The following is a 25,254-nucleotide window of genomic DNA, read 5'->3' as shown; positions in this document are numbered from 1 at the left end:
TATCAGGTGGACACTTGAGACTGTGTTGGCATCTTCTGTCTGGAGGGGGGATGGGAGGATAGAGAGAGTTGGAAGCTGGAAAAATTGTCACAAAAGGAGAGACTGGAAGGGCTGACTCACTGGGGGAGAGCAAGTGGCGGTATGGAGTAAGGTGTATATAAACTTATATGTGACAGTCTGACTTGATTTGTAAACGTTCACTTGAAGCTCAATAAAAGTTAATAAAAAAAAAAAAGCAGCCACTCGTCTGGGGTCTTAAATGCTAACAAGCGGCCATCTAAGATACATCAATTGGTCTCAACCACCTGGGGTTATGGTAAATCTTTACCAAGATTTTTTTTATAACTTCTTAACTATCTTTCTACCTCCAATATCTCTCCCATTCCATCTACCCAGCAAACAACCTTTAGAGTAATCCTCTTAAATGACAATTCTAATCATTTCACTGTGTCTAAAATCTTCAATGATTCTATTATCTTCAGAGTAATTTCCAAATTCCTTTAAAAGGGTGTTAAACTCCTCTTTAAAGAGTATCAAATGTCCCCAGTCTGTCTTCTCCCCGATTCCAAATAACTTCAACTTCTTGCCATTCTGAAAATTTGTCCAGTGCTTTCGCAGTTCTGTGCCTTTGTTCAAGCCATTTGTGCCACCTTCTCCTTTTCCTATTGGAACCATCTCTATTTAAAGCATAAAATGATGTCGCTCACCTCTCCAACTGGAAATAAGTTCTTCTTATATTCCCCTGTATGATATGAGTCTGCCATGACTGAGAACAGATCTTTTTCATCTTATATCCTCCACTATGCCTAGCAGGGAGCCCTGGTGGCACAGTGTTTAAGAACTTGGCTACTAACCAAAAGGTTGGCAGTTTGAATCCAGTAGCCACTCCTTGGAAACCAGAGTAGGAATGAGGCAGTTCTACTCTGTCCTATAGGGTTGCTATGACTTGGAATTGACTCAACAGCAACGGGTTTGGTTTACGCCTAGCATAAACAAACAAATCAGTTGCCAATGAGTCAATTCCAACTCATGGTAACCCATGTGTATCAGAGTGGAATGGTGCTCTATAGCGTTTTCCACAACTAATTTTTCAGAAGTAGATCACCAGGCCTTTCTTCCAAGGCACCCCTAGGTGGATTCAAACCACAAGATTTTGGTTAGCTACAAAGTGCTTCACCATTTGCATCGCCCAAGGACTCCATGCCTAGTATGTTGTTGTTGGGTGGTGCTGTTGATTCCGACTTGCAGCAACCACGTGTGACAGAGTAGGCTGAGTTTTCTAGGCTGTAGTCTTTACTGAAGCAGATCATCAAGTCTTTCTCCAGCAGTTACTAGGTGGGTTCAAACCACCTACCTTTTGGTTAGCAGTCAAGCACTTAACCTTTCATGCCACCAGGGCCCCATCCAAAAAATAAAACCTGAGCAGGAAAAGAGTAAATATTAAACTGAATTAACATATTAGTTTTCTTTCTGATGAGGCTGTAATGTGCCAAGTAATCTAGATAACTGCAATTATGAGACACACTTGATCTTAATGGCAGATAATATGTGAAATTTATATTTTTATATGAGTTATTTACAGAATCACAATCTATATTTCACTATGAATGGGCCTTTATGGAACTTAATTTATAAAATAGCAATAAATAATAAATTCCTTAAATTTTTGAACAGTTATTCAGGTTTTCTCCTTTTTTATACCTTTCACTTCTTGGGGACCCAGTAAAGAGCAAACTTTATTGATACATTTAAATGCTGAGATATAATCACAAAATTTACCTACCAGTTTCTCTATCAACCAAAACAAACACTAAGCTATTTAAACATGAGATTGATTTTTCTGAATTGAAAGCTTGGCCTTATCTAAAATTTTATGCAAGTTAGCAAAATGTGACTATCTCTAAATTTCAAATAAATTCCATCAATCTAAAATTTTGCCTCTGCTCTAACGATGGGATTAAGTTCAGTGATACGAATTATAAATTGAGAAATAAAATGGTTACAGTAGATATAAACTCAGTAACAAAATTCCTACTCATTTTTCAACCAAAATTTCCTAGACAAAAGGGAGAGAAAAGCTGGACCACTCTCTGAATAATTTCTGCCATTTATACTTTTCATCTAGCTAATGCATCCCTTTAAACATTTGTTTTTTCCTAAAAAAATGTTTCTAGTCTCTAAGTTCTCCAATAGTTGTTTTCCTTTTTCCACAAAGATTAAAGAAGTGTCAGAAAATCTGAGACCTGATAATGCCTACAGGTAGGTTATTTCAAAACCACTTTGAAAATAATGATTAAAACCAAATCATTTTTAATTTATATATATCTTAAAAAATTGTTTCGAATGCTATACCTCATCTGAGGATAAAAGTTTAAAACTAGTGCTTTCTCTTTTTAATAATATATGCTATTAATTTCTACCTGGAACACTGATAATAACACCAGTCTGGTATTTTATTTAAATCTCATGACTACCTTATGAAATAATTTATTATAATAATTAATATAGCATATTAATTAGTATATATAATATGCAATAATCATTAACCCCATCTTAAACCTGAGGAAAGTGATAATGAACTTAAGTAACTGGTCTGAAGTTATGTAACGAAGTTTAGAAATAAAGAGTTAACACAGACCTTTCTGAGGCCAAAGCCCAAGCACAGGATGTCTATACAATGCAGTTAGCTGCTGCCTGGATGGAGCAAAATAATAATAATAATAAAAATGTTGAGGAAACATCCCCTAGCATAAATGTATAAAAAAACACTATGGCCTATTACACTGATTTCTAGCATTTCCATTAATTTGCTTTTCTTTCTCATTCTTTCCCTTCAGTTGCTGGAAATCTTTCTGCTGCATTGTCTGTGATGGTAGCCGGCTTCTTTGAAACACACAGAAAAGACTTCCCTCCAACGGAGCAAACCATTTCAGGCAAAGTTCTCATTGTTTCCTCCATGCCCTACTTCCACCTGGTTCTCCAGTACCTTTTACTTGGTGTGGCTGAAACACTGGTAAATCCAACCTGTGAGTAATAATTTTATGAACTAATATTACCACATATTGAACACATAATCTCAACAGGAACAATTAAAGCGACTGCCGATGTACACACCCATGGAGATTTCCCATAATAATTCAAAACAAGGCTATTTATCACTGTCTTTTTAAAAAGGTTTGATTTCTTTTCATTCCTCTGCTACATACAGAACAATTACTAATTCTACCTCAATTGAGCTGGAATGAAAGATTTACCCACCTCGTTAAAGGCAGTAAGCATTTGGTAAGATATATAACAGAAACTAAAACAGACAACAACAACAAAACTCGGCCAAAACCGAGAAGAAAACTCAAACATATTCAGATGAAAATTCTCCTCTCCTCCTTTCCCTCTTTCACATAGATAAACTCACATATAAACTCCCTCCAAAAAGTGTACTTAATGTACTTTGAGAGTGTATAAACATGCAAATGAAATAAAAATTTAAGTCAACTTTCCAGATAACTCAATGTCTTTAAATTACACTAGATTAAGAATGGTCACTAGTGTTTCATAAAATAGGTTCAAAATAACTTTGTAAAATATCAAGGGCTTCTGGATTATCTAGATTGCTTAAATTAGACTAGCCCCTTAAAAATCCATCAAAATGTTTCATGTATATGTGTGTGTATACATATACACAAATATGATATCAAAGCAATTCATTGAAAAAGTCAAAGTAAAATTAACAGCATTTGTGTAGTTATAGTCATACGTAGGTATCAGACTTATTTTTTATACTTTTAAATAATTTCATTCCATTTATTTTACATGAATAAATTATTTTATAAGATTTTGTAATATAGACATCACTGTTTGACACTGCAAGGGGTACAAAAGAAGCGTAAAAGAATGCCGCTATACAAACATTATCTTTCCTGATGTTATTTCCAGAGAATTCTTGGAAATAGGAAGTCAAAATTTTCAGGGTTAGGTGTGGGGAAAGGTAATGAGTGAATAACAGTGAGAAAATTCTCAGCCGGCTTAGCAATAGTTCAAGATATAAGAGCCAGAGATACCAATAACCATGGCTCCACCAATAGACTGTTAAAAAGCAGATTTGGTACTAAAAATTGTTTAGTCCACCCTTCTTGTTTCATTCATCAGGAAACTGAGGTCCAACTAAGTCAGTTGACTTAGAGGTCATGGGGTAGGACCCCAAGACTTTGGTATGAGTTGCAGTCTTGTCACTTACTGTGTAAACTTGTGAAGTCATTTAGCCTCCAAATCTTACCTTTCTCAACTTTAACATAGAAATAACTACACTTCTTCCTTATATCACAGCATTAGTGCAAGACCCTATGGAAGTGGGAGACTACTTCTTGAGAATCAAATGAAATAATATGTGAAAGTGTTTTGAACTGCAAAATTAAATATCACACTTTTAGGAAGGCAGTACACATAGTGGTTAAAATCAGTGGGCTTAAATTCAGACAGATCAGAGGTCATACTCTTGGGACTAGCTGTGTGATCTCCGGAAAATTATTCTGTGTTTCTGAGCCTTTCTCTTCCTCTGTAAAATGGGGAAGAATTGCTGTAAGGACTAAATGAAATATTTTATGTAAAGCAAACTGCACAGTGCCTGATATCTAGAAAGCACTCAATAATCAGCAGTGATAATGTGTGTTGTTATTGTTATTATTTTTCACATGGATATGTGAAAGAATGTGATTATAATAATTGACCATGGAACTTAACTTGGGTAGAAAGAGTAGTGGGGACATCTAGGAGGTAAGAAATATAAAAATAATGAAAGGGATAATGGATTTGAGCTCTTGGAGGAGTACCAGTATTTGGGGGACTGAGTAGTAGAGGGTAAACTGGAAAGATAAATGATGGTAGTTGGAGCTGGATGCACAAAGTTGAGATTTTGGAGTGGTAACATACTGATCTGGGGCAGGGGTTGGCAGACATTTTCTGTAAAGGGCTGGATAGTAAATAGTTTAGACTTTATATTCAGTGTCTGTCCTAACCAGTGAATTTTGCCATTGTGGTGCAAAAGCAGTCATAATGTATAATGAATGGGTGTGACTGTGTTCCAGTAATACTTTATTTATGAAAATAGGTTGCCGACCGGATGTTACCTTGGCTGTAGTTGGCCAAGCCCTGGTCTGCGTTTCAAGGCCTATGGTATGATCCTGGGCATGAGTGACTAAGGTAGTGTGGACAACAAAGTCATTAGATAGGAGGTCAAGGAACCAAAAAACCAAGATTTGGAAAGATGGACGTTGGAAGGACGATCAGTAAGTATGTTAAAATTGTCAAGAATTAAGGCAGGAGTGGTATTAGAGAGTATGCCATTGACACAGGAGCTAACAACTTTGAAAAATAGATAAAAATGTCCCAGGGGTCGGCAAATGACAGTACAAAAGAGAAGTGGTGGGTAAGATTCAAAGTTGGAGCTTTTTAGGATGAGGAAGAAATAATGGTCTGAAAGTAGCAATAAGAGAAACATCTATTTTCAGGGGACTGCAGTCCTTGTCCTCCACATGTTCTCGATAACTTCTCACCAAGCACAGTAAACGTTATTTTAACTGTTTAAGAAGAACAATTGGAATAAAAGTAATTTCCAGCTATGAGTCCCCATACCCCGTGCCTTAGAAAGGTGGCTGTGATCCTAGATTTTGTAGATTCTGCATATGCTGTGATGTAGCATCTTTCCAAGCACTAAGCAGCCACTACCTGGAGAGACATTTTTTAGCTCTCATTGGCAAGAAGACCGGATTTCACATACACTCTGACTGTGTCTTCATAGTAAAATGAAAATTTTAGAATAGCGACAGACTTGTTGATAATATCTCTACTTTAACGGGTTCAAAGAAGTATCTTGGAACCTAAAAAATCAAGCTGATGATCACTAAAGTTGAAAAAAGATCAGAACATGCAAGTAGATGCCTGAAAATGGAGATACGAGGGCTTAAAACGCCAAGTCCTATAAAAGAGAACTAGAGACTTTCAAAACAACTAAAATGGCACCAAAGAGAGATTAACCAGCAGGCAGAGAGCTGGCAAAATGTGTTCATGAATTATATACTGCACCAGAAGTTCTAGCAAGAGAAAAACATAGGATTAATAATTAACTAGCATAGTAATAAGTTTTTTTTTTTTTTTTTTTTATATATTCTACTTTTTCTCAGTGAAAGAAATAGGCCTACTTAGTCTTTCTGCCCATTGTTTTTCTCCTCATATTTATAGAGAGGAATGTTCATAAGCTAAGTTCTTTTTAGAACTGTGAATCATTTCTCTCCAAAGCCTCTTTGGCATTTACCTTGTATCCTCATTTGCACCTTCCTTAAAAAACTAGAAGGCTTGGCCTCTCACTCCTGCCAGTGATTTGAACACCACTGCATAGGAGAGCTATAGTGCTCACTGCACCTTGCCGCTAAATCTTAGAAGCCATTCTCTGTGGTATTTTATCTATCACCACCATTATCATCATCTCCAAGCAGTATCTGTAGTATTAAGTGTCAAAGTGTCAGTGTGCTTAGTAATGTACAAATCTCTGTCCTCTGGAAGTTTTAAATCCAGGAGAGATATACTGATACTTTTTCTACCCTCAGGTTCAGTATTCGACAACTTTCCTGGAGCACTTTTAATGTTCATTGGATGAATAAATAGAAATATGTAGAGGACACACGGAAAGAAAAACCAAAATGTTTGATCAATGCAGAAAGGAACATGAAGACATTTATATTATGTATGTGAGGCATTAGTGGTTCAGTGGTAGAATTCTCACATTCCATGTGGAAAGTTCAGGTTTGATTCCCAGAAAGTGCACCTCAAGTGCAGCAACCACTCATCTGTCAGTGGAGGCTTGCATGTTGCTATGATGCTGAACAGGTTTCAGAAGGCTTCCAGACTGTCTTAGGCTGGGTTCTCTAGAGGTGCAAAACCAATGAAGTATATGTATACAAAGAGATTTATCTCAAGGAAATGGCTCACGTGGTTGTGGAGGCTGGCAAGTTCCACATCCATAGGTCAGGCATCAGGTTGGAGGTTTCTCCTGACTCACGTGGTTGCAGGGGCTCACAAATCCAAACTGGCAGGTCAGATGGCAGGCTTTTGGCCTAGAGGGCTGCGAAAGCTGTCAAATCAAGTCAGACAATAAGCTGCTGGTTCACAGGGCTGCGGAAGCTGGCTAATCCCAGAATCACCAGGTCACATGCAGGCTGCTGGCTCAAGGTCCCAAGAACCGAAGGTCAGATGATGCAGAGCAAAATGCAAGATCTAGAACAAGAGGGAGTTTTGCCAGAGCATTCACATATGTTAGATGTAGCCTATACCCTCAAGGAAACTCCTTTATATAAGCAAAGCGGTAACTTCAGTAAGCATGTAACATGACTCACTGAAGAGTGTGACTCAAGATACACCCTACCTTAAACCTGCCTCATTAACACATAGAGGTTTAGGATTTACAACACATAATTACATAATACCAAAAAATGCAAGACAATTACATCAGATCACAAAAATGGAGGACAATGACACAATACTGGGAATCATAGCCTTGCCAAGTTAACACATAACATTAACCTGAGAGGAGAGGGAGGAGAGAATAAGATCTGTCTCTTCTTACAGAGAAGGAAATTAATGGTTTAGTGTTTACAAAAACATTGGTTCTCTATTATTCCTTTTCTTTTAAAAGTGAACTTTAGTATTTATTTGTGATCTCTCATTACAGAAAATTTGTAAAGTGTAGAAGAGTAAGAAGAAGAAATTAAAATCCAATAATTCAACCACTCCAAGCTAAAACTGTTAATGTAATTTAATGAATTTCTTTACAATTTTTTTTACCAGGCCTTGTTTATACTTTTACTATAAAAATATTAAACATACACAAAGAAGAAGGATTAGGATAATAAACTAACATGTATCCATCTTCCAGTTTCAACAATTTTCAACTCACAGCCAAACTTGTTTGATCCTTACCCTCATTCACATATCCTGCTTTCTCATTACCGTATAATTTTGAAGCAAATCCCAGATATCATGTTATAATAAATATCATGTCTTAGTATGTATCCCTAAGATCATCACGCATATCTTAAGTGTGTTAATATGGCACACACTAAATAAAATGTGCTTATTTTCATCGATTATTTCTGATTTCAAGAAATATATTTTTAATTAAATTTTTTTCAAATTTTCCTCCATGATTTTCTCCCAACCTTTTGCTGTCATTATTACTCCTACTCCCAGAAGACTTGGAAGAAAACAACCATCTTGGAGACCTGATGTTCGTTATTGTCTCTCTCTCTCTAGGTGCTCTCTTCTTAAACAGGATAGTGCATTTAAAGGGCATAGCATAGGCTTTGCAAAAAGTAGGTGCTATTAGCATAGGCTTTGCAAAAAGTAGGTGCTATTTTTTTATTTGGTTTGGTAGGATTGACATCATGGAAATTACTAACTTTTATTCAGTCCCTGGAAGTTAAGCTTTGTGCTAAGCACTTTATGTGCCTTACAGCAGGTAAGATTCTGCAAAGTGGGTAATGATATCATTCCCACTTTATAAAAGAGGACATTGAGGCTGGGTGAGTTTAAGTAATTTATTTAAAGTCACAGAGATAGTAAGCTGTTGACCTAGGATTTCAGCACAACCTTATTTAACTCCAGAGCTCATGTTTTAATCACTATCCTAATTTTATATGATAAATTCAAGTTTTCCACAAGGAACCTAATAATTTTCATAGAATCACAGAATCATAGATCTTATTAATAGATTGTCACGATACTATCTAGTGCAGGTCTTACTTCAATCCAAAATTCAACAGAAATATTCAAATTACCAAACTAGTGTGAAATTTGGGTGATCATATTGAGACACCGAACCAACGAATCAAATTCTTTTAAAATCTGTACAAAGGTATATTTTCTTCCCTATAGAGATCTGTAAATTGTAATAGATCTTACTATAGTAACCTTAATAAAGTCCAACTCAAATTTTGACCCTACCAGTAAACTTTATTTGAGGTATGATCAATACTAATTTGGGCAATATCTGTAAGGTGTTTTAGGCAAAATGTTCTAAATTCCAATCTTTTTTTTTTTCTCAGTATCTGTACTGTCATACAGATTTGTTCCAAGTAGTGTCAGAGGAACCTCTATGAATTTTTTGTCACTGTTCAATGGATTTGGTTGTTTCGTGGGAGCAGTGCTGGTGGAGTTGGTATATCTCATCTCAGAAGGTTAAAATAAGATCATGGTATGCTTATACACATTGGTTTGATGGCTTAGGAATTGGAAGACAAAACCTTAACAGAGGGGATTTGCCAGTGTAGTTTTTTATTTTAATTGATCAACTTTTGCAATTACGATAGAATTAAGATAGGAAATAGACTCCTGTTGTATTCATTAATTTCTGGGAATTGTTTTTCTTTTGATAGGAGGAGGTAATTACAGAATGTCACTGCTCATGAAACATTGTCTGCTTTCTTTAGTGTATTTTAAAACAAACTGGTCATTATATTCTTACTAAGTCTTTCAGTGAGGCCATATTCAATAATGCCTCATAAGTGGCATAGATAATCCTCAGAAAAGGTAAGTCCTCTGTAAATATAGGGAACAGAGTATCTATATCATCCTTTTCCTACACAATTTACCAGAAATCATGCCTATGCAGCAAAAGAGAAAATGTGAGTTGAATAACCAATGACCTTGGAAACAAAAAAGTTCCCTATGCAAATATAAAAAGTAATACTTCTTGGTAACATGTGCTGGTGGAAAACTCAGACAGGATGCAAGTGATGATTAGCTGTCTTTACTGTATTTTAAATCCATGGAGTTATTTCTTTATTTGTTCTAATATGTTAATGTAGCTTAAATTTTATTTTAATTTGCTTTTATTGATTTTAAGGAAAATACCACAAGCTTCTTTTTCCTACTTTCAAAAATACATACAGTTCTCCATTTAATATAGCAAACGTACTGGTTTGTGTTCTCTTATTAAAAAAAAGTATAACTTACCTATTTCAAACTATGGAAAAATTAACTTCTATGAATAAGAACTCCCACATGTCTGTCAGTTTGTCATACTGTGGGGGCTTGTGTGTTGCTGTGATGCTGGAAGCTACACCACCAGTATTCGGATACCAGCAGGGTCACCCATGGAGGACGGGTTTTAGCTGAGCTTCCAGACTAAGACAGACTAGGAAGAAGGACCGGGCAGTCTACTTCTGAAAAGTATTAGCCAGTGAAAACCTTATGAATAGCAGCAGAACACTGTCCGATATAGTGCTGGAAGATGAGACTCCTAGGTGGGAAGGCACTCAAAACATGACTGGGAAAGAGCTGCCTCCTCAAAGTAGAGTCAACCTTAATGATGTGGATGGAGTAAAGCTTTTGGGACCTTCATTTGCTGATGTGGCACGACTCAAAATGAGAAGAAACAGCTGCAAACATCCATTAATGATTGGAACCTGGAATGTACGAAGTATGAATCTAGGAAAATTAGAAATCCTTAGAAATGAAGTGGAACTCATAAACATCGATATCCTAGGCATTAGTGAGCTGAAATGGACTGGTATTGGCCATTTTGAATCGGACAATCATATACTCTACTATGCTGGGAATGACAGCTCAAAGAGGAATGGTGTTGCATTCATTGTCAAAAAGAACATTTCAAGATCTATCCTGAAGTACAACACTGTCAGTGATAGGGTAACATCCATATGCCTACAAGGAAGACTAGTTAATACGACTATTATTCAAATTTAAGCACCAACCACTAGGGCCAAAGATGAAGAAATAGAAGATTTTTATCAGCTGTTGCAGTCTGAAATCAATCGGACAGGCAATCAAGATGCATAGATAATTACTGGTGATTTTAATGCAAAAGTTGGAAACAAAAAAGAAGGATTAGTAGTTGGAAAATATGGCCTTGGTGATAGAAACAATGCCAGAGATTGAATGATAGAATTTTGCAAGACCAACAACTTTTTCATTGCAAATACCTTCTTTCATCAACATAAACGGCAACTATACACATGGACCTCACCAGATGGAGCATACAGAAATCAAATTGACTACATCTGTGGTAAGAGACAATGGAAAAGCTCAATATCATCAGTCAGAACAAGGCCAGGGGCCAACTGTGGAACAGACCATCAATTGCTCACATGCAAGTTCAAGCTGAAACTGAAGAAAATCAGAGCAAGTCCACGAGAGCCAAAATATGACCTTGAGTATATCCCACCTGAATTTAGAGACCATCTGAAGAATAGATTTGACACATTGAACACTGGTGACCAAAGACCAGACGAGTTGTGGAATGACATCAAGGATATCATACAGGAAGAGAGCAAGAGGTAATTGAAAAGACAGGAAAGGAAGAAAAAACCAAGATGGATGTCGGAGGAGACTCTGAAACTTGCTCTCGAACGTTGAGCAGCTAAAGCGAAAGAAAGAATTGATGAGATAAAAGAACTGAACAGAAGATTTCAAAGGGCATCTTGAGAAAACAAAGTAAAGTATTACAATGACTCGTGCAAAGAGCTGCAAATGGAAACCCAAGAGGGAAGAACACGCTCGGCATTTCTCAAGCTGAAAGAACTGAAGAAAAACTTCAAGCCTCAAGTTGCAATAGTGAAGGATTCTATGGGGAAAATATTAAACAATGCAGGAAGCATCAAAAGAAGATGGAAGGAATACACAGAGTCATTATACCAAAAAGAATTAGTCGATGTTCAACCATTTCAAGAGGTAGCATATGATCAGGAACCAGTGGAACTGAAGGAAGAAGTCCGAGCTGTCTGAAGGCATTGGCAAAAAACAAAGCTCCAGGAATTGATGGAATATCAATTGAGATGTTTCAACAAACAGATGCAGTGCTGGAAGTGCTCACTCATCTATGCCAAGAAATATGGAAGACAGCTTACTGGCCAACTGACTGGAAGAGATCCATATTTATGCCAATTCCCAAGAAAGGTGATCCAACCAAATGTGGAAATTATAGAACAATATCATTAATATCACATGCAAGCAAAATTTTGCTGAAGATCATTCAAAAACGGCCACAGCAGTATATCAACAGGGAACTGCCAGAAATTCAGGCAGGTTTCAGAAGAGGACGTGGAACTGGGGATATCACTGCTGATGTCAGATGGATCCTGGCTGAAAGCAGAGAATACCAGAAGGATGTTTACCTGTGTTTTATTGACTATGCAAAGGCATCTGACTGTGTGGATCATAACAAAGTATGGATAACATTGCGAAGAACAGGAATTCCAGAACACTTAATTGTGCTCATGAGGAACCTTTACATAGATCAAGAGGCAGCTGTTCAGACAGAACAAGGGGATACTGATTGGTTGAAAGTCAGGAAAGGTGTGCGTCAGGGTTGTATTCTTTCACCATACCTATTCAATCTGTATGCTGAGCAAATAATCCAAGAAGCTGGACTGTATGAAGAAGAACGGGGCATCAGGATTGGAGGAAGAGTCATTAACAACCTGCGTTAAGCAGATGACAGAACCTTGCTTGCTGAAAGTGAAGAGGACTTGAAGCACTTACTAATGAAGATCAAAGACCACAGCCTTCAGTATGGATTGCACCTCAACATAAAGAAAACAAAAATCCTCACAACTAGACCAATGAGCAACATCATGATAAACGGAGAAAAGATTGAAGTTGTCAAGGATTTCATTTTCGTTGGATCCACAATCAACAGCCATGGAAACAGCAGTCAAGAAATCAAAAGACGCACTGCATTGGGCAAATCTGCAGCAAAGGACCTCTTTAAAGTGTTGAAGAGCAAAGATGTCACCTTGAACACTAAGGTGCGCCTGACCCAATCGCATCATATGCATGTGAAAGCTGGGCAGTGAATAAGGAAGACCAAAGAAGAATTGTCACCTTTGAATGGTGGTGTTGGCGAAGAATATTGAATATACCATGGACTGCCAAAAGAATGAACAAAGCTGTCTTCGAAGAAGTACAGCCAGAATGCTCCTTAGAAGCAAGGATGGCAAGACTGCGTTTTACCTACTTTAGACATGTTGTTAGGAGGGATCAGTCTCTGGAGAAGGACATCATGCTTGGCAGAGTACCGGATCAGTGGAAAAGAGGAAGACCCTCAACAAGGTGGATTGACACAGTGGCTGCAATAATGGGCTCAAGGATAACAAGGATTTTAAGGATGGCACGGGACTGGGCAGTGTTTCATTCTGTTGTGCAAAGGGTCACTATGAGTTGAAACCGACTCGACGGCACCTAACAACAACAACAGCAATGAATAAGAAATTCCTTTTAATACCAGATCACCATTCAAGAAATACTGGAAATCTACTCTGTGTCAGGAACCATATTGGGTACCGGGGATTCTGGGGCAAGCAAGATAAACACCTCCAAGCCTTCATAAAACTTCTACAAACACAAGAAAGTAATAAAATTAAGAGTAATAAATTCAGTGACTGGTATAGCATAGTTCTAAGGAGCAAAGCTATCAACCCTTGATTGGTGCTTGACAAGATCAAACTCCCTCCTTTTCATAGTTATTTGAGAAAGTCAGGCAAAAGCATGGTTCCATTTCTTAAAGAGCTCAGATCCAAAATGTCATAACTGTGAACTGCAGCAAATTGCTGACTTCTCTGGTAATGTAAACAAGGGAGAAAGCACTTGTATTAGGATTTTGTAAGAAAGCCTGGAAAAGTCTTACCTATATCTGTACCTGAAACATTTTAGGTGTTAAATACCTGTTTCCTTTCTTCTCATTATTCAATAAAGATATTTCTGAAAATTTGCTGAAAAATTCATTTTTTTAATCAGATCTGATTTGACATATTCTAGAAGAATTGCAAATTCAAATATCATCACCAGTTTGTCTTTTACATAAATTTAAAATGTTCATATATTTGCTTAAAGAACTACTCTTGCAAATAGATTTCCTTGCAAATTTAAATATTTAATGAGAACCTTCATAGCATTTTCACATTTATTACAACAATCTTATAAAAGGTGGTAATATCGCCCGCATTCTAAATATGCAACAATTAAGGCATAAAAGAGAAAATGGAGTGCCCCAGTCATTGCAACGAGCATCTGACAGAGATCTGAACCTCAGTATTCTGAAACTAATGCCAACATTGAGTTCAATACACCAAGCAGCTATTAGGAGTCCCCCAGTGAAAAGGGTTTTTAGTGACATTTGTTACTTCTGTAACATAACTTCCTCGGATTGGGGTTTTTATGTAAGATAATATTGATAATATTCTAGACACGGTCCAAAGATAGATAAACGAAAGTTTATATAATTTTGGCAGAGTTCAATGCTGAAGGTTACCAAGGACACACAGTGAGGCCATCTTAGCAAGATGGGACGTGAGGCAGGACACTCTCTAAACTTGTGCCTGAGGGAACACCATTTAAACTACCACTAATTAACTTACTGCTTCAAATAAGGTTTTTTGTTTTGTTTTATGTTCACAATAATACTGCGTTACATCAAATTATAGCCCAGTAAGTTAGAATCTTAGATTTGGATGTTGACTTGGAGGTCATCTAGTCTAACTTTGTACCAAAAACTAGATAATGCACTAGGCACCTTCCAGTGCCAAGAGAAATTCTTGACTTTGAGATATAACCTGAGCTTGCCCTTTCTTGATAATCAGCTATGTTCCACAGAGTAAGTCTAGTTTTTTATTCACATACCAGCTCTTCAACCACTTGATAAATATTTGGAGAAATAATGTGGTACAACTTTTAAGAGAGTGGGCTTTGGAGTCAGACCACCTGGATTTGAATCCAGGTAATTTACCTGCATCAGTTTCCATATCGGCATTGACAACAAGTACCTCATTATGTAGTTCTGAGGATTAAATACAAGCAATATTTAGAATAATCTGTGACACAAGTAAGAGCTTATTAAAGGTAGCTATCAGGATCCCCTTCTATTTTATAAACAAATCATCCTCGGTTTTTTCACATCACAAGATTTCCTTTTTTTTACTATCAAGGACCCTCCATCCATTAAACAAACAACAAACTTGTCAGTATCTTAAAATGTGATTTCCAGAAACAAATACAATACTTAAGACAGGCACAACCGGGATAGATATATTAGTTTTATCAAACTGGACCCTCTTGTTCTGAATCCCAACAGAGAATGTGTTGATTTTATTAGTAGTTGCACTATGCTTATGGTCAATTAAAACCTAGGGAGTTTTTTTTTTTTTTTTTCATTTTTAGCATTTCCTCTCAGCTCAGTGCCACACATCACAATATTTTTTTTCTAATTCAATGCAAGACTTTACCTTTATCCTTAATAAATGTCAACCCGTCATCCTAAATAACAGATATTTTTGAAACTTGATTCTGTCATCCAGTGAATTACTAATCCTTACTTCTTTACTAACTTTATGCCATCTGCAAATTTGGTAGACTTCTCCCAGGTAATTGATGAAATTGTTAAATTGGACAGTACCAAAATTAGAGCCTTGTGGAAAATTAACAAGTTAATGACAATCAATTAATCATACCCTCTTGGATGTAATCAGCTACCAATTCACCTAATTATTATCTTTCAGCCCACATACTTCTCCATCATGCCCTAAATGACATCATAGACTTTGTCATACGTCTTTCTGGAAGTAGGATATGTCTGCGTTTATGACAACCCCTTGAATTCACCATCAGGAGAGTACTCCTCAAAAAAGGGCAATAAGACAAATTCAGATGATTTGGTTCTAGTGAGCCTATACTGACTTATGGTGACTAATTATGGCCACTAAAAGGAGGGACTGACCATAGGCGGGGCTTTAGGTAGGTCATTACCTCTATAATGCGGCTGCTTCCTATTTAAGGTGAGCGCTGCACTTCACTTTTCTCAGGGATGAGGAGATGATAAAATTAGTTATTTGAATATGTTAATGCTATGGATTATTTTTAAATGTAAAATTAACTCAAACATTACAATGGCTCATTTGGTTAAAAAACAAGATCAGTCTATTCAGTCAAAGACCAATCTTTTGATGGAACCAAGCATAATGAAACCAATACTCTATGTTCAGGCACTGCCCCATCCCTCAGCATTCCATTTAGCACATAGGATATTTCAACCTTTAAGGATGCATAATGTCAGCTAAGAATGTGTGTATGTGAGTGTGTATGTGTGAGTGTTAGTGTAGGATTGGAAAAGATGATCAGCTATCACAGTCTCTCCCAGTCTCCAGGCTGCATTAGTCATTTTTAGCACCATGATGGAGAATGGTGTGAATGCGGTAAATTCAAAAGATTTCTCAAAACTTGACTGTGCAGACAGATAACTGTTAGAGTGACATTTTCAGTACAAGTGAGAAAACTGATCCTTCTGGGATCTCTCACTCTGAGTACTTTAAAGGAAAAGATACGAGACTAAACCCATCCTCCTACACTAATCATTTCAGGAATAGTTTATCTAAAAGTAGCAATGCTAATATAAGGGAGTGAAGAAGTCAGTCAAACTGCTTATTTCAACTACATCCCATTAGCAACAAGATCAATTTTCTCACACTCATGAGTTCGAACTTACCTTTTGACAAAAATAACAAAATAGAATTCAGTGAAAAATGACATCTTAGTTATGGACTTGCAGTTGACTGAAAGATCCAAAGCAAAATGTCTAAGAGAGAAAGGGTAATTGGGGAGAACCAGTAGGTCAAAGTGTACATCTTCTTGTCCCTGCTATTCCCTCCTCCTCAGAATTCAGGAAAGGAGAAAATAATTTACCTGTTTAATTCCCATCAAGATTACTTTAAAACAAAAATGAGACCTTTTTAAATTCTCATTTAATTATCTGTGAATATTGAGGCCACTGACAGCCATGTCAGCATGAATCACCGAGTTGCTCTTGAAACAGGAATTTGCAGTTGCAATAAACGTGAAAGAAGAAAATATTTATGCATGTGGAAAAGTATTCAACTGGATTTCATGGGTCCATGCCTATGTTCTAAAATGTGCTTCTTCAAATTCAGCTCTATGCCTTGGGTCCAACTTCATATGGGTTTTGAGATTATAGAATTTTAGAGCCAGAGGGGAAAGAAGTAGCCTGCTAGTCCATAATCTACTTTTAGACAGACCCCTACTTGTATGGCAACTGGTTTAGTCAGTGTTCTTGTGGCTAACTTGGCTGGTGTATAACAACTCTCACAGGCGAACACTGCTCATAGTCCTCAGTTGGGATTAGATGCAGAGTCCTCATACAATGAGGTTATGTATTCCAGAAATAACTTTCTCTATATACTCTCAACCTCTGCCTTCATAGAAGCCCTTGGAGCTGCTCAGAGGCCTAACAGCTCGTGACATTATCAGGGAAGAGCCCAAATTATCCTTAAGACTGTAGAAAGCAACTATCCATTACTGTTGGCTCACAAGAATTAGAAAGGGCAGAGTTTTATTACTATTATTATTGTTGTTTTATTGTAGTTTAAATGAAGGTCTACAGAACAAACTAGTTTCTCATTAGTTAGTACAAATATTGTTTTACGACATTGGTTAACAACCCCACAACATGTCAACACTCTCCCTTCTCAACCCTGAGTTACCTATTACCAGCTTTCCTGTATTCTCCTGCCTTCTTGTCCTTGCCCCTGGGCTGGTGTGTCCCTTTAGTCTCATTTTGTTTTATGGGCCTGTCCAATCTCTGCTTGAGGGTGAACCACAGGAGTGAATTCATTATTGAGCTGAAAGAGCATCTGGGGGCCATACTCTCAGGGTTTCTCCAGTCTCTGTCAGACCAACAAGTCTGGTCTTTCTTTTTGAGTTAGACTTTTCTTCTACATTTTTCTCCAGCTCTGTGCAGGACCCTGTATTGTGATCTCTGTCAGAGCAGTCAGTGGTGGTAGCCAGGCACCATCTAGTTGTACTGGACTCAGTCTGGTAGAGGCCGTAGTAGATGTGGTCTGTTAGTCCTTTGGACTAACCTTTCCCTTTTATCGTTAGTTTTATTCATTCTTCCTTACTCCCAAAGGGGTGAGACCAGTGGAGTATCCTAGATGGCCACTCACAGGCTTTTAAGACCCCAGACGCTACTCACCAAAGTAGAATGTAAAACATTTTCAGAAAGGGCAGATTTTTGAGTCAGATAAACCTAAGCTCAAACTGAACTCAGCTCTTAATGACTATGAGATCTTGAGCACATTACTTAACCTTCCTGAAACTAGGTTTCTCCTTCTCTAAAGTGTCACAAATAACTTGCTTTGCAAGACTTTTATGAGGACTAGTGGAAACAGATATAAAGCACCAGGAAAACACAGGTGCACAAAAATAATGGCTTGTGTTGTGGTTGTTATTGTAATTTAAGTGTGATCCTGAACACTTCCAAATGGGCTAGGAGTATCATGGCTATGATGCTTTGGTATGGCATTTTAATATTTCTAAAAACAAAACAAAATAAAAGAATGTGCTAAATAAATGCAGGGCACAGTTGTCCTGTTCTACTCCAATTCCAAATCTAAATCGGGATGACATGAAATAAAGCAGTACTCCGAGATTCTTCTTGGCCTCATGGACCCACATCATTAATAGATCCTCCTTTGCATGACAAGTTTTAAGTACAGGTAGAGTTAGAGACACATCCATGTTCACACTAAGAATGTCTGGAAATGGTATTGAAGCTGAAACTAGAAGGGCGAGTGATATTTGGCATGGTGAGCATAAAGAAAAAACCAAACCTGTTGCTGTTGATTCCAACTCATAGCGACCCTATAGGACAGAGTAGAACTGCCCCATGGAGTTTCCAAGGAGCACCTGATGGATTTGAACTGCCGACCTTTTGGTTAGCAGCCATAGCTCTTAACCACTGTGCCACCAGGGTTTCCACAGTGAGCATAGGAGTGAAGTATTTCTGGCAGAGTGACATGATCTATTCGTGTGTTAAGATCACTAGATGCAGTATTCTATGAAAGGGAAAGAGCATAACTTGGAAGAAGCAGGTAGGATACAATTGAAGTAAGCCAGGCAAGTCTAGAGTAGTGATGAACTAGAGAGAAAGTAGGCAGATGGAGAGAAGTGAACAAATATAAGCTGTATTTTAGAGGTAGAATCAAAAGTGCTTAGTGATGGCTTTGATACAGAGTAAGGACGAAGAAGGGAGGAGGTGGTATCAAGGAAGCATCCCAGATTCAGAACTGAGCAACTGGGTGGACAAAGACTCCATTTACCAAATAAGAGATGACTGGAGGAAGAACAGATTAAGAACATTGTCACCCATTCATTTTTTAACACATTAGCTTTGACATACTGTGAGACGTCCAAATACAAGTACCTGAAGCTCAGAAAAGAAATATGAGTTAAATATATAAGAATCTTTGGCACAAAAATAGCAGTTGAGCCCACTGAAGTGAATAAAATTATCTAGTTTGAATATTAAAAATGAGAAAAATGAGACCCAGACCTAGATCTGAAAAACCCTAACATTACAAGTTGGAAAGATGAGAAGCAAGCAGCTGCTGTTGGGTCAGTTCTGACTCATGGCAGCCCCCATGTATCAGAGTACAACTGTGATCCACAGCATTTTCAATGACTGATTTTTCAGAAATATATTGCCAGGCCATATTCCAACATGCCTCTGAGTGGACTAGAAACTCCAACCTTTCAGTTAGCAGCTGAGCACATTAACCATTTGCACCACCCAGGGATTCCAGATGAGAAATAGTCTGTCAAAAAAGAAAAGTAACATCCAAAGAAGGGAAAAAATATATATATGCACGTATTTATACATGTGTGTGTAGGAAACCCTGGTGGCGTAGTGGTTAAGAGCTATGGCTGTTAACCCTATGGTCAGCAGTTCCAATCCACCAGGTGCTCCTTGGAAACCCTATGGGGCAGTTCTACTCTGTCCTATGGGGTCTCTATGAGTTGGAATCAATTAGATGGTGACAGGGTTTTTTTTTAATATGTATATATACATATATATGTATGTGTATATATATATTGAAAACAAGAGAGGGTTATTTCAAGCAGGAAATGGTAAACTCTGTCAAATGCTACTGTGACATCAAATAGGGTGAAGAACTAAAAGTGCCCATAGATTTAATAACATTATGGTCACTGATAACTTTTGCAGGAGCCATTTCAGTGGTGAGAGAGGAATTGAAAACTGGATTGGAGTGGGATGAAGAATATCTAGCAAGTAAGGCAGCACGTTTAAACAACTCTTTCAAGAACTTGGCACTGAAGGGAATTTAAGAGATAGAGGGGTAACAAGATGCGAATGTGTGTAGAGTTGAAAGATTTAGCAAAGAAAAATACAGGATCCCAAGTTAAATTTGAATTTTAGATAAACAACTAATAATTTTTTATATAAGTATGTGCCATGCAATATTTTGGACATACTTATACTAAAAATTTATTTATGCAATATTTAGAACATGCTTAAACTAAAAAAAAAAAAAAAAGATTTATTGTTTTCTTGAAATTCAAATTTAACTGGGAGCCCTGTATTTCATCTGGAATGTCTAGATATGGGTACGATGAGAGATGCCTGAGCATATTTAACAATGATGAAAATACCTGGTAGAGGTGGAGAGGTTAAAAACGCAGGAGAAAGAAAGGAGAACTCATGGAGATGAGGCCCTAAGGGAAGAGTTGGGCACTTAGTCAATTGACACAGAGATTGGCGTCTGAGAGGAGGATGGATACTTCTTGCACTGAGAGAGGAGGAGAAAGGAGAGGATGGGGGTATGAGCATGCAGATGTGTAATTCTGGTATTGGGAAGATGTTGGAGTATCCCTCTGAAGGCTAACATTTTACAAAATATGCAGCAAGCCATTCATGAAAGCAAGGGGGATTAAGATGAGAATGAAGGGTAGAAAGAGCAGGGAAATTTGACCTTGTCTTTGCAAGAGCAGAAAAGATAATTTAGAGGAGAAATATTAAGATTGCTGAAAGTGTTGAGGCCCAGTTGATGTTGGCGACCATGAAGAGCGATACCAAACTACCTAAAGCACGATTTTGCCCAGTGATATTCAGGTTCTTAATACAAGCATGAAGGTGTATGGTATTTAGAAATGGTCTAAAGGCCACAAGACACAGGGTGAAAGGTACAAACTCTACCCAAAATTGCTTCAATCTTGAGTTAAAGTAATTTTGGGTAAATCTTATAGGCTATTTCCCCCAAAATAAGCAAAAGATGAGAAAGACTTTCTTCTCAAATTCCGAAATTAACAATTCTACACCAATAGCTAACTGGAGTTGCAAATGAGATAACAGACTGTAAAAAACAGGGAAAATACTGGGCAGAGATCGGTTTCTGCTACATTCATGATATTTTTAAAATTCAGTATTTTACTATTTTAAATGTGTCCACTTGGAGATCAATTTATTAATTTAATCCACAAATACATATTGGGCTCCTACTATGTGAAAGCACTGGCTAGGTACTGAATTAATAAAAAGGCTGATGTTTAATTAACAAGAAGAACCATATAGAAATATTTGACACTCAAATTAATATCAGATATATTCATTTGACTAATGCTATTACAATTACAGTTCATAGCTAATGGCATTATCGGGCTATTATCACAAAGCATTACCTCTCTTCTAAAACTCATTTCCATGATAATTCATTGAAATCATCATGAGAACACACCATCTTGATGGGTTTTTACCTCCCAATGCTCTTAGAGTGAGTGAACTCACCCTTATAAGAAAGCTTGTGATATCAAATATCGCCATGCCCGTTCTTTCTGCAGTTCCAGTGTACAATGCACAGCTTTTCTCTACAGTTTTGAAAGTCACAGTGTCACTTCCCGGAAAAAGCAACCTGTCTTCATTTTTAGCCACAATTCTCAAGAACTGGAAATGCAAATGAAAGTCACAATGCAGGCATCCTTATCTATAGTAAAGTATTGAGCGTGTGTAGATCAGGTGCCCAATCTCAGTACATCCGTTCATTCAACAAATATTTATTCTGTCTCTTTTATACGACTTCGGCAAATAGTTCAGCCTCTCTGTGCCTCTGTCTCTTCGTCTGTAAACTGAGGGTAATAATAATTTCAGTTCTTATTACATAAATATGAAAAAATGGTAGAAAAGTCGAAGTTAGAATACAGTTGTTAGGTATTATTTCCTTCAGGTATCATGAAAATTAATGTGTTTTAAAAATTAACTCAGGTAGGAGAGCTATGAATCTCCAGTGAAGCATTTAAATCAGGTTCCTGAAAGGAGGAAGGAAAGAAATTAACATTTATTAAGTGTCAGTTATATGCAGACCTTGCTATATGCATTTCACAAAGATATTATTTCATTAAATCTTTACAACAACTCTTTAGGGGTAGGTATTTGTAGCCCTATCAGAAGTAAGAGGAAAACGAGCTCAGAAAAAGTTATATAAGCTGCCCAGATCATACAGCAATGGTGGAGCAAGAGCTCCCTGATTCCAAAGCTCTTTTTGCTACTCTGGGTTTATTTCTTGTAGTGCAGATGCACAACCACCCTAGAGAAGGAATGTTTCATCTTTTTAATTGCATACTTTTGAGTCCCGAGCAAAAAGCACACAGTGAAGTGAAAGGCGTGCCTAAAATAAAAACCAAAAAAAAACAAACCTGTTGCCCTCGAGTCAATTCCGACTCATAGAGACCCTATAGGACAGAGTAGAGCTGCCCCACAGGGCTTCCAAGGAGTACCTGGTAGATTTTGAACTACCAACCTTTTGGTTAGAAGCCATAGCTCTTAACCACAACACTACCAGGGTTTCCACGCCTAGAATAAAGCAGGATGTAAAACCCGTTTCAGTGTTGTCTTGACAATTTTGGACATTTGCTAGATCACTAGCATTACAAAATAACTTTTTAAAAAATTCTTACAAGTCTGTGGGAAATAATTGCTCACTGTGCCAAACTGTCATTTGAGGAGATTCCAAAGGGCACATTTTAAGATTTTTCAAAGTTCCATTAAATCACAACTAGAAGAGAAGTTAGTAAGAAGGGGAAATGTTACATCTTCCTCCTAAAATAGATAGCAGAAATCTGCTCCAAACAAAAGCAACATGTTATGGCTTTTAAAATAATGTCATGTATACTTGAGGCATTTGGTATATCTAAGATTTCAGTAGGGACTATACTGAGATACCATTGAAGTGGGTCAGTCTTAGCGTTCAGAATTAACAGGTTATTGTTTATTTGGGGTATCATGAAGGCTCCTATTTTACGAAATATGCTACATGAGGTGCAGCAAAAGACCCCTTTAAAGTGTCAAAAAGCAAAGGTGACTCTTTGAAGACTATAGTGTGCCTGACCCAAGCCTTGGTATTTTCAATCACCTCATATGCGTGCAAAAGCTGGACATTGAATAAGGAAGACCAAAGAAGAATTGATGTATTTGAATTGCGGTGTGGGCAAAGAATACTATATACCATGGACTGCCAGAAGAATGAACAAATCTGTCTTGGAAGAAGTACGGCCAGAATGCTCCTTTGAAGCAAGGGTGGTGAGACTTTGTCTCACTTATTTTGCACACGTTATCAGGAAGGACCAGTCTGTGGAGAAGGACATCATACTTGATAAAGTAGAGGATGATGGAAAAAAAGAAAGATCCTCAGTGAGATGGATTGACACAGTGGCTACAACAATGCGCTCAAATATAGAAACAATGGCAAGGATGGAGCAGAACAGGGCAATGTTTCGTTCTGCTATACACAGAGTCACTATGAGTTGGAACCGACTTGGTGGCACCTAACAACAACAGTGTAACTACAACAATGATTTCTAGGGTAATGTCTTAGTATAGTTTTATATAAAACATAATTTTCTGATTACAGTATCAAGGCTGCTAATAACATGCCTGCTGTCATATGGGGCCTCTGAGTCGAAATTCACTCAACAACAGCACTTAACAACATTCAGTACTTCAATTGCTGAAGAAGAGTTGGTTGTAATGGGAAACCACCCCTTTCTGTTGTATCACAATGAAACAAAAGTGATTTTTAAAAGTCAAATTATTTCAAAAGTATGTTTGTTTAAGTGGTTTCAAAATATTTTTCTGCTACAAAAAAAAAAAAAAAACCAGGCTTGCTGATCTGACTGAAACTGGAGAAGCCCCAAGAACATGGCCGCTGGACACCCTTTTAACTCAGTACTGAAGTCAGTCCTGAGGTTCACCCTTCAGCCAAAGATTAGACAGGTCTATTGGGCCAATAATAACACACGTGAGGGACATGCTTCATAATTCAATCATGTATATGAGACTAATGGGCATACCAGCCCAAAAGCAACGATGAGAAGGCAGGAAGGTACAGGAAAACTGGACAAATGGAAACAGGGAACCTGGAGTGGAGATGGGGGGAGTGTTGACACATCACAGGGTTGGCAATCAATGCCACAAAACAATTTGTGTATTAACTGTTTAATAAGAAACTAATTTGCTCTGTAAACTTTCACCTAAATCACAATTAAAAAAAAAAGAATAGTGTAACCCAATGAGGGTGGGTCCTGCCCGGCATGCCCCTTGAGTCAATTGAGAGACACCATGCCTTTGGGAAAGAAACCAGACTTTATTGCAAGCCGGTCAAACAAGGAGCTCGGAGACTACATCTCAAATCAAGCTCCTTGAGGTTGGTGATCCTAGGGCAGTTATTTAATGAAGTTTCTGGAATAGGAGGACAATTTCAGGAACTAGTTAACATGTATGGGGGTACAGTGGGGAGTGCAATATGGTGACTGGGGGCGTGTGATCTTCGGGGGTATGACACATGAAGTTTATCTAAGGACAGCTTTGCAGCTTATTGCTCATGTCCAAATGGAGGGGGAGGGCAGTTAGTGAAGCAGCCTTCAGCAGAGAAGCAGTAAGATGACCTTGGGCTGTTACACAGAATGTTTTATCAGGAACTCACACAGACCCTGGGTGTGATAGGAAGAGGGGGAACAGTTTAACCCTGTTGGTTACCTTCCAGGAGGGGAAACAATTTAACTCTATCGGTTACAATAGAAAGCAAAAAATTACTCTCTATATATACATATATATTTCTGTTGTAAAGGTAATATATGATGAAATGAATCAAAACTATAAAGGAGAAAAAAGACTTTGAAGAGATGATGGCAATTATAATTTAGGTAAATTTTTCTTCCAATATTTTTCTATTTCTGTGCATGCGTGTGTATGTATTAAATTTATATGTGTGTATGTAGATGTTAAACAAAATTAGAGTCTAAATAAACCCTGATGAATGCTCAATTAAAAAAAAAAATTGGACCAAGTCCCATCTTCTTTTTCTCTCTCTCTCTCTCTTAAAAAATAATTGTGCA

At 37.5% G+C, this 25,254-nt stretch overlaps 1 protein-coding gene across 1 annotated transcript in view; it reads left to right on the top strand.

Moving 5' to 3' along the window:
- Nucleotides 1-25,254, top strand: part of SLC15A5 (solute carrier family 15 member 5) — a 108,871-nt gene that overhangs the window by 52,708 nt on the left and 30,909 nt on the right. The window contains 2 exon segments of the mRNA XM_049884841.1: nucleotides 2,838-3,026; nucleotides 9,093-9,224. Coding sequence (XP_049740798.1) covers nucleotides 2,838-3,026; nucleotides 9,093-9,224 — 321 coding nt within the window.

Source organism: Elephas maximus, chromosome 4 (genome assembly GCF_024166365.1).
Source record: "Elephas maximus indicus isolate mEleMax1 chromosome 4, mEleMax1 primary haplotype, whole genome shotgun sequence".
Lineage (NCBI taxonomy): Eukaryota > Metazoa > Chordata > Mammalia > Proboscidea > Elephantidae > Elephas > Elephas maximus.
The sequence above is the reverse complement of the archived record's forward strand: the minus strand, read 5'-3'. Positions and strand labels throughout refer to the sequence as shown.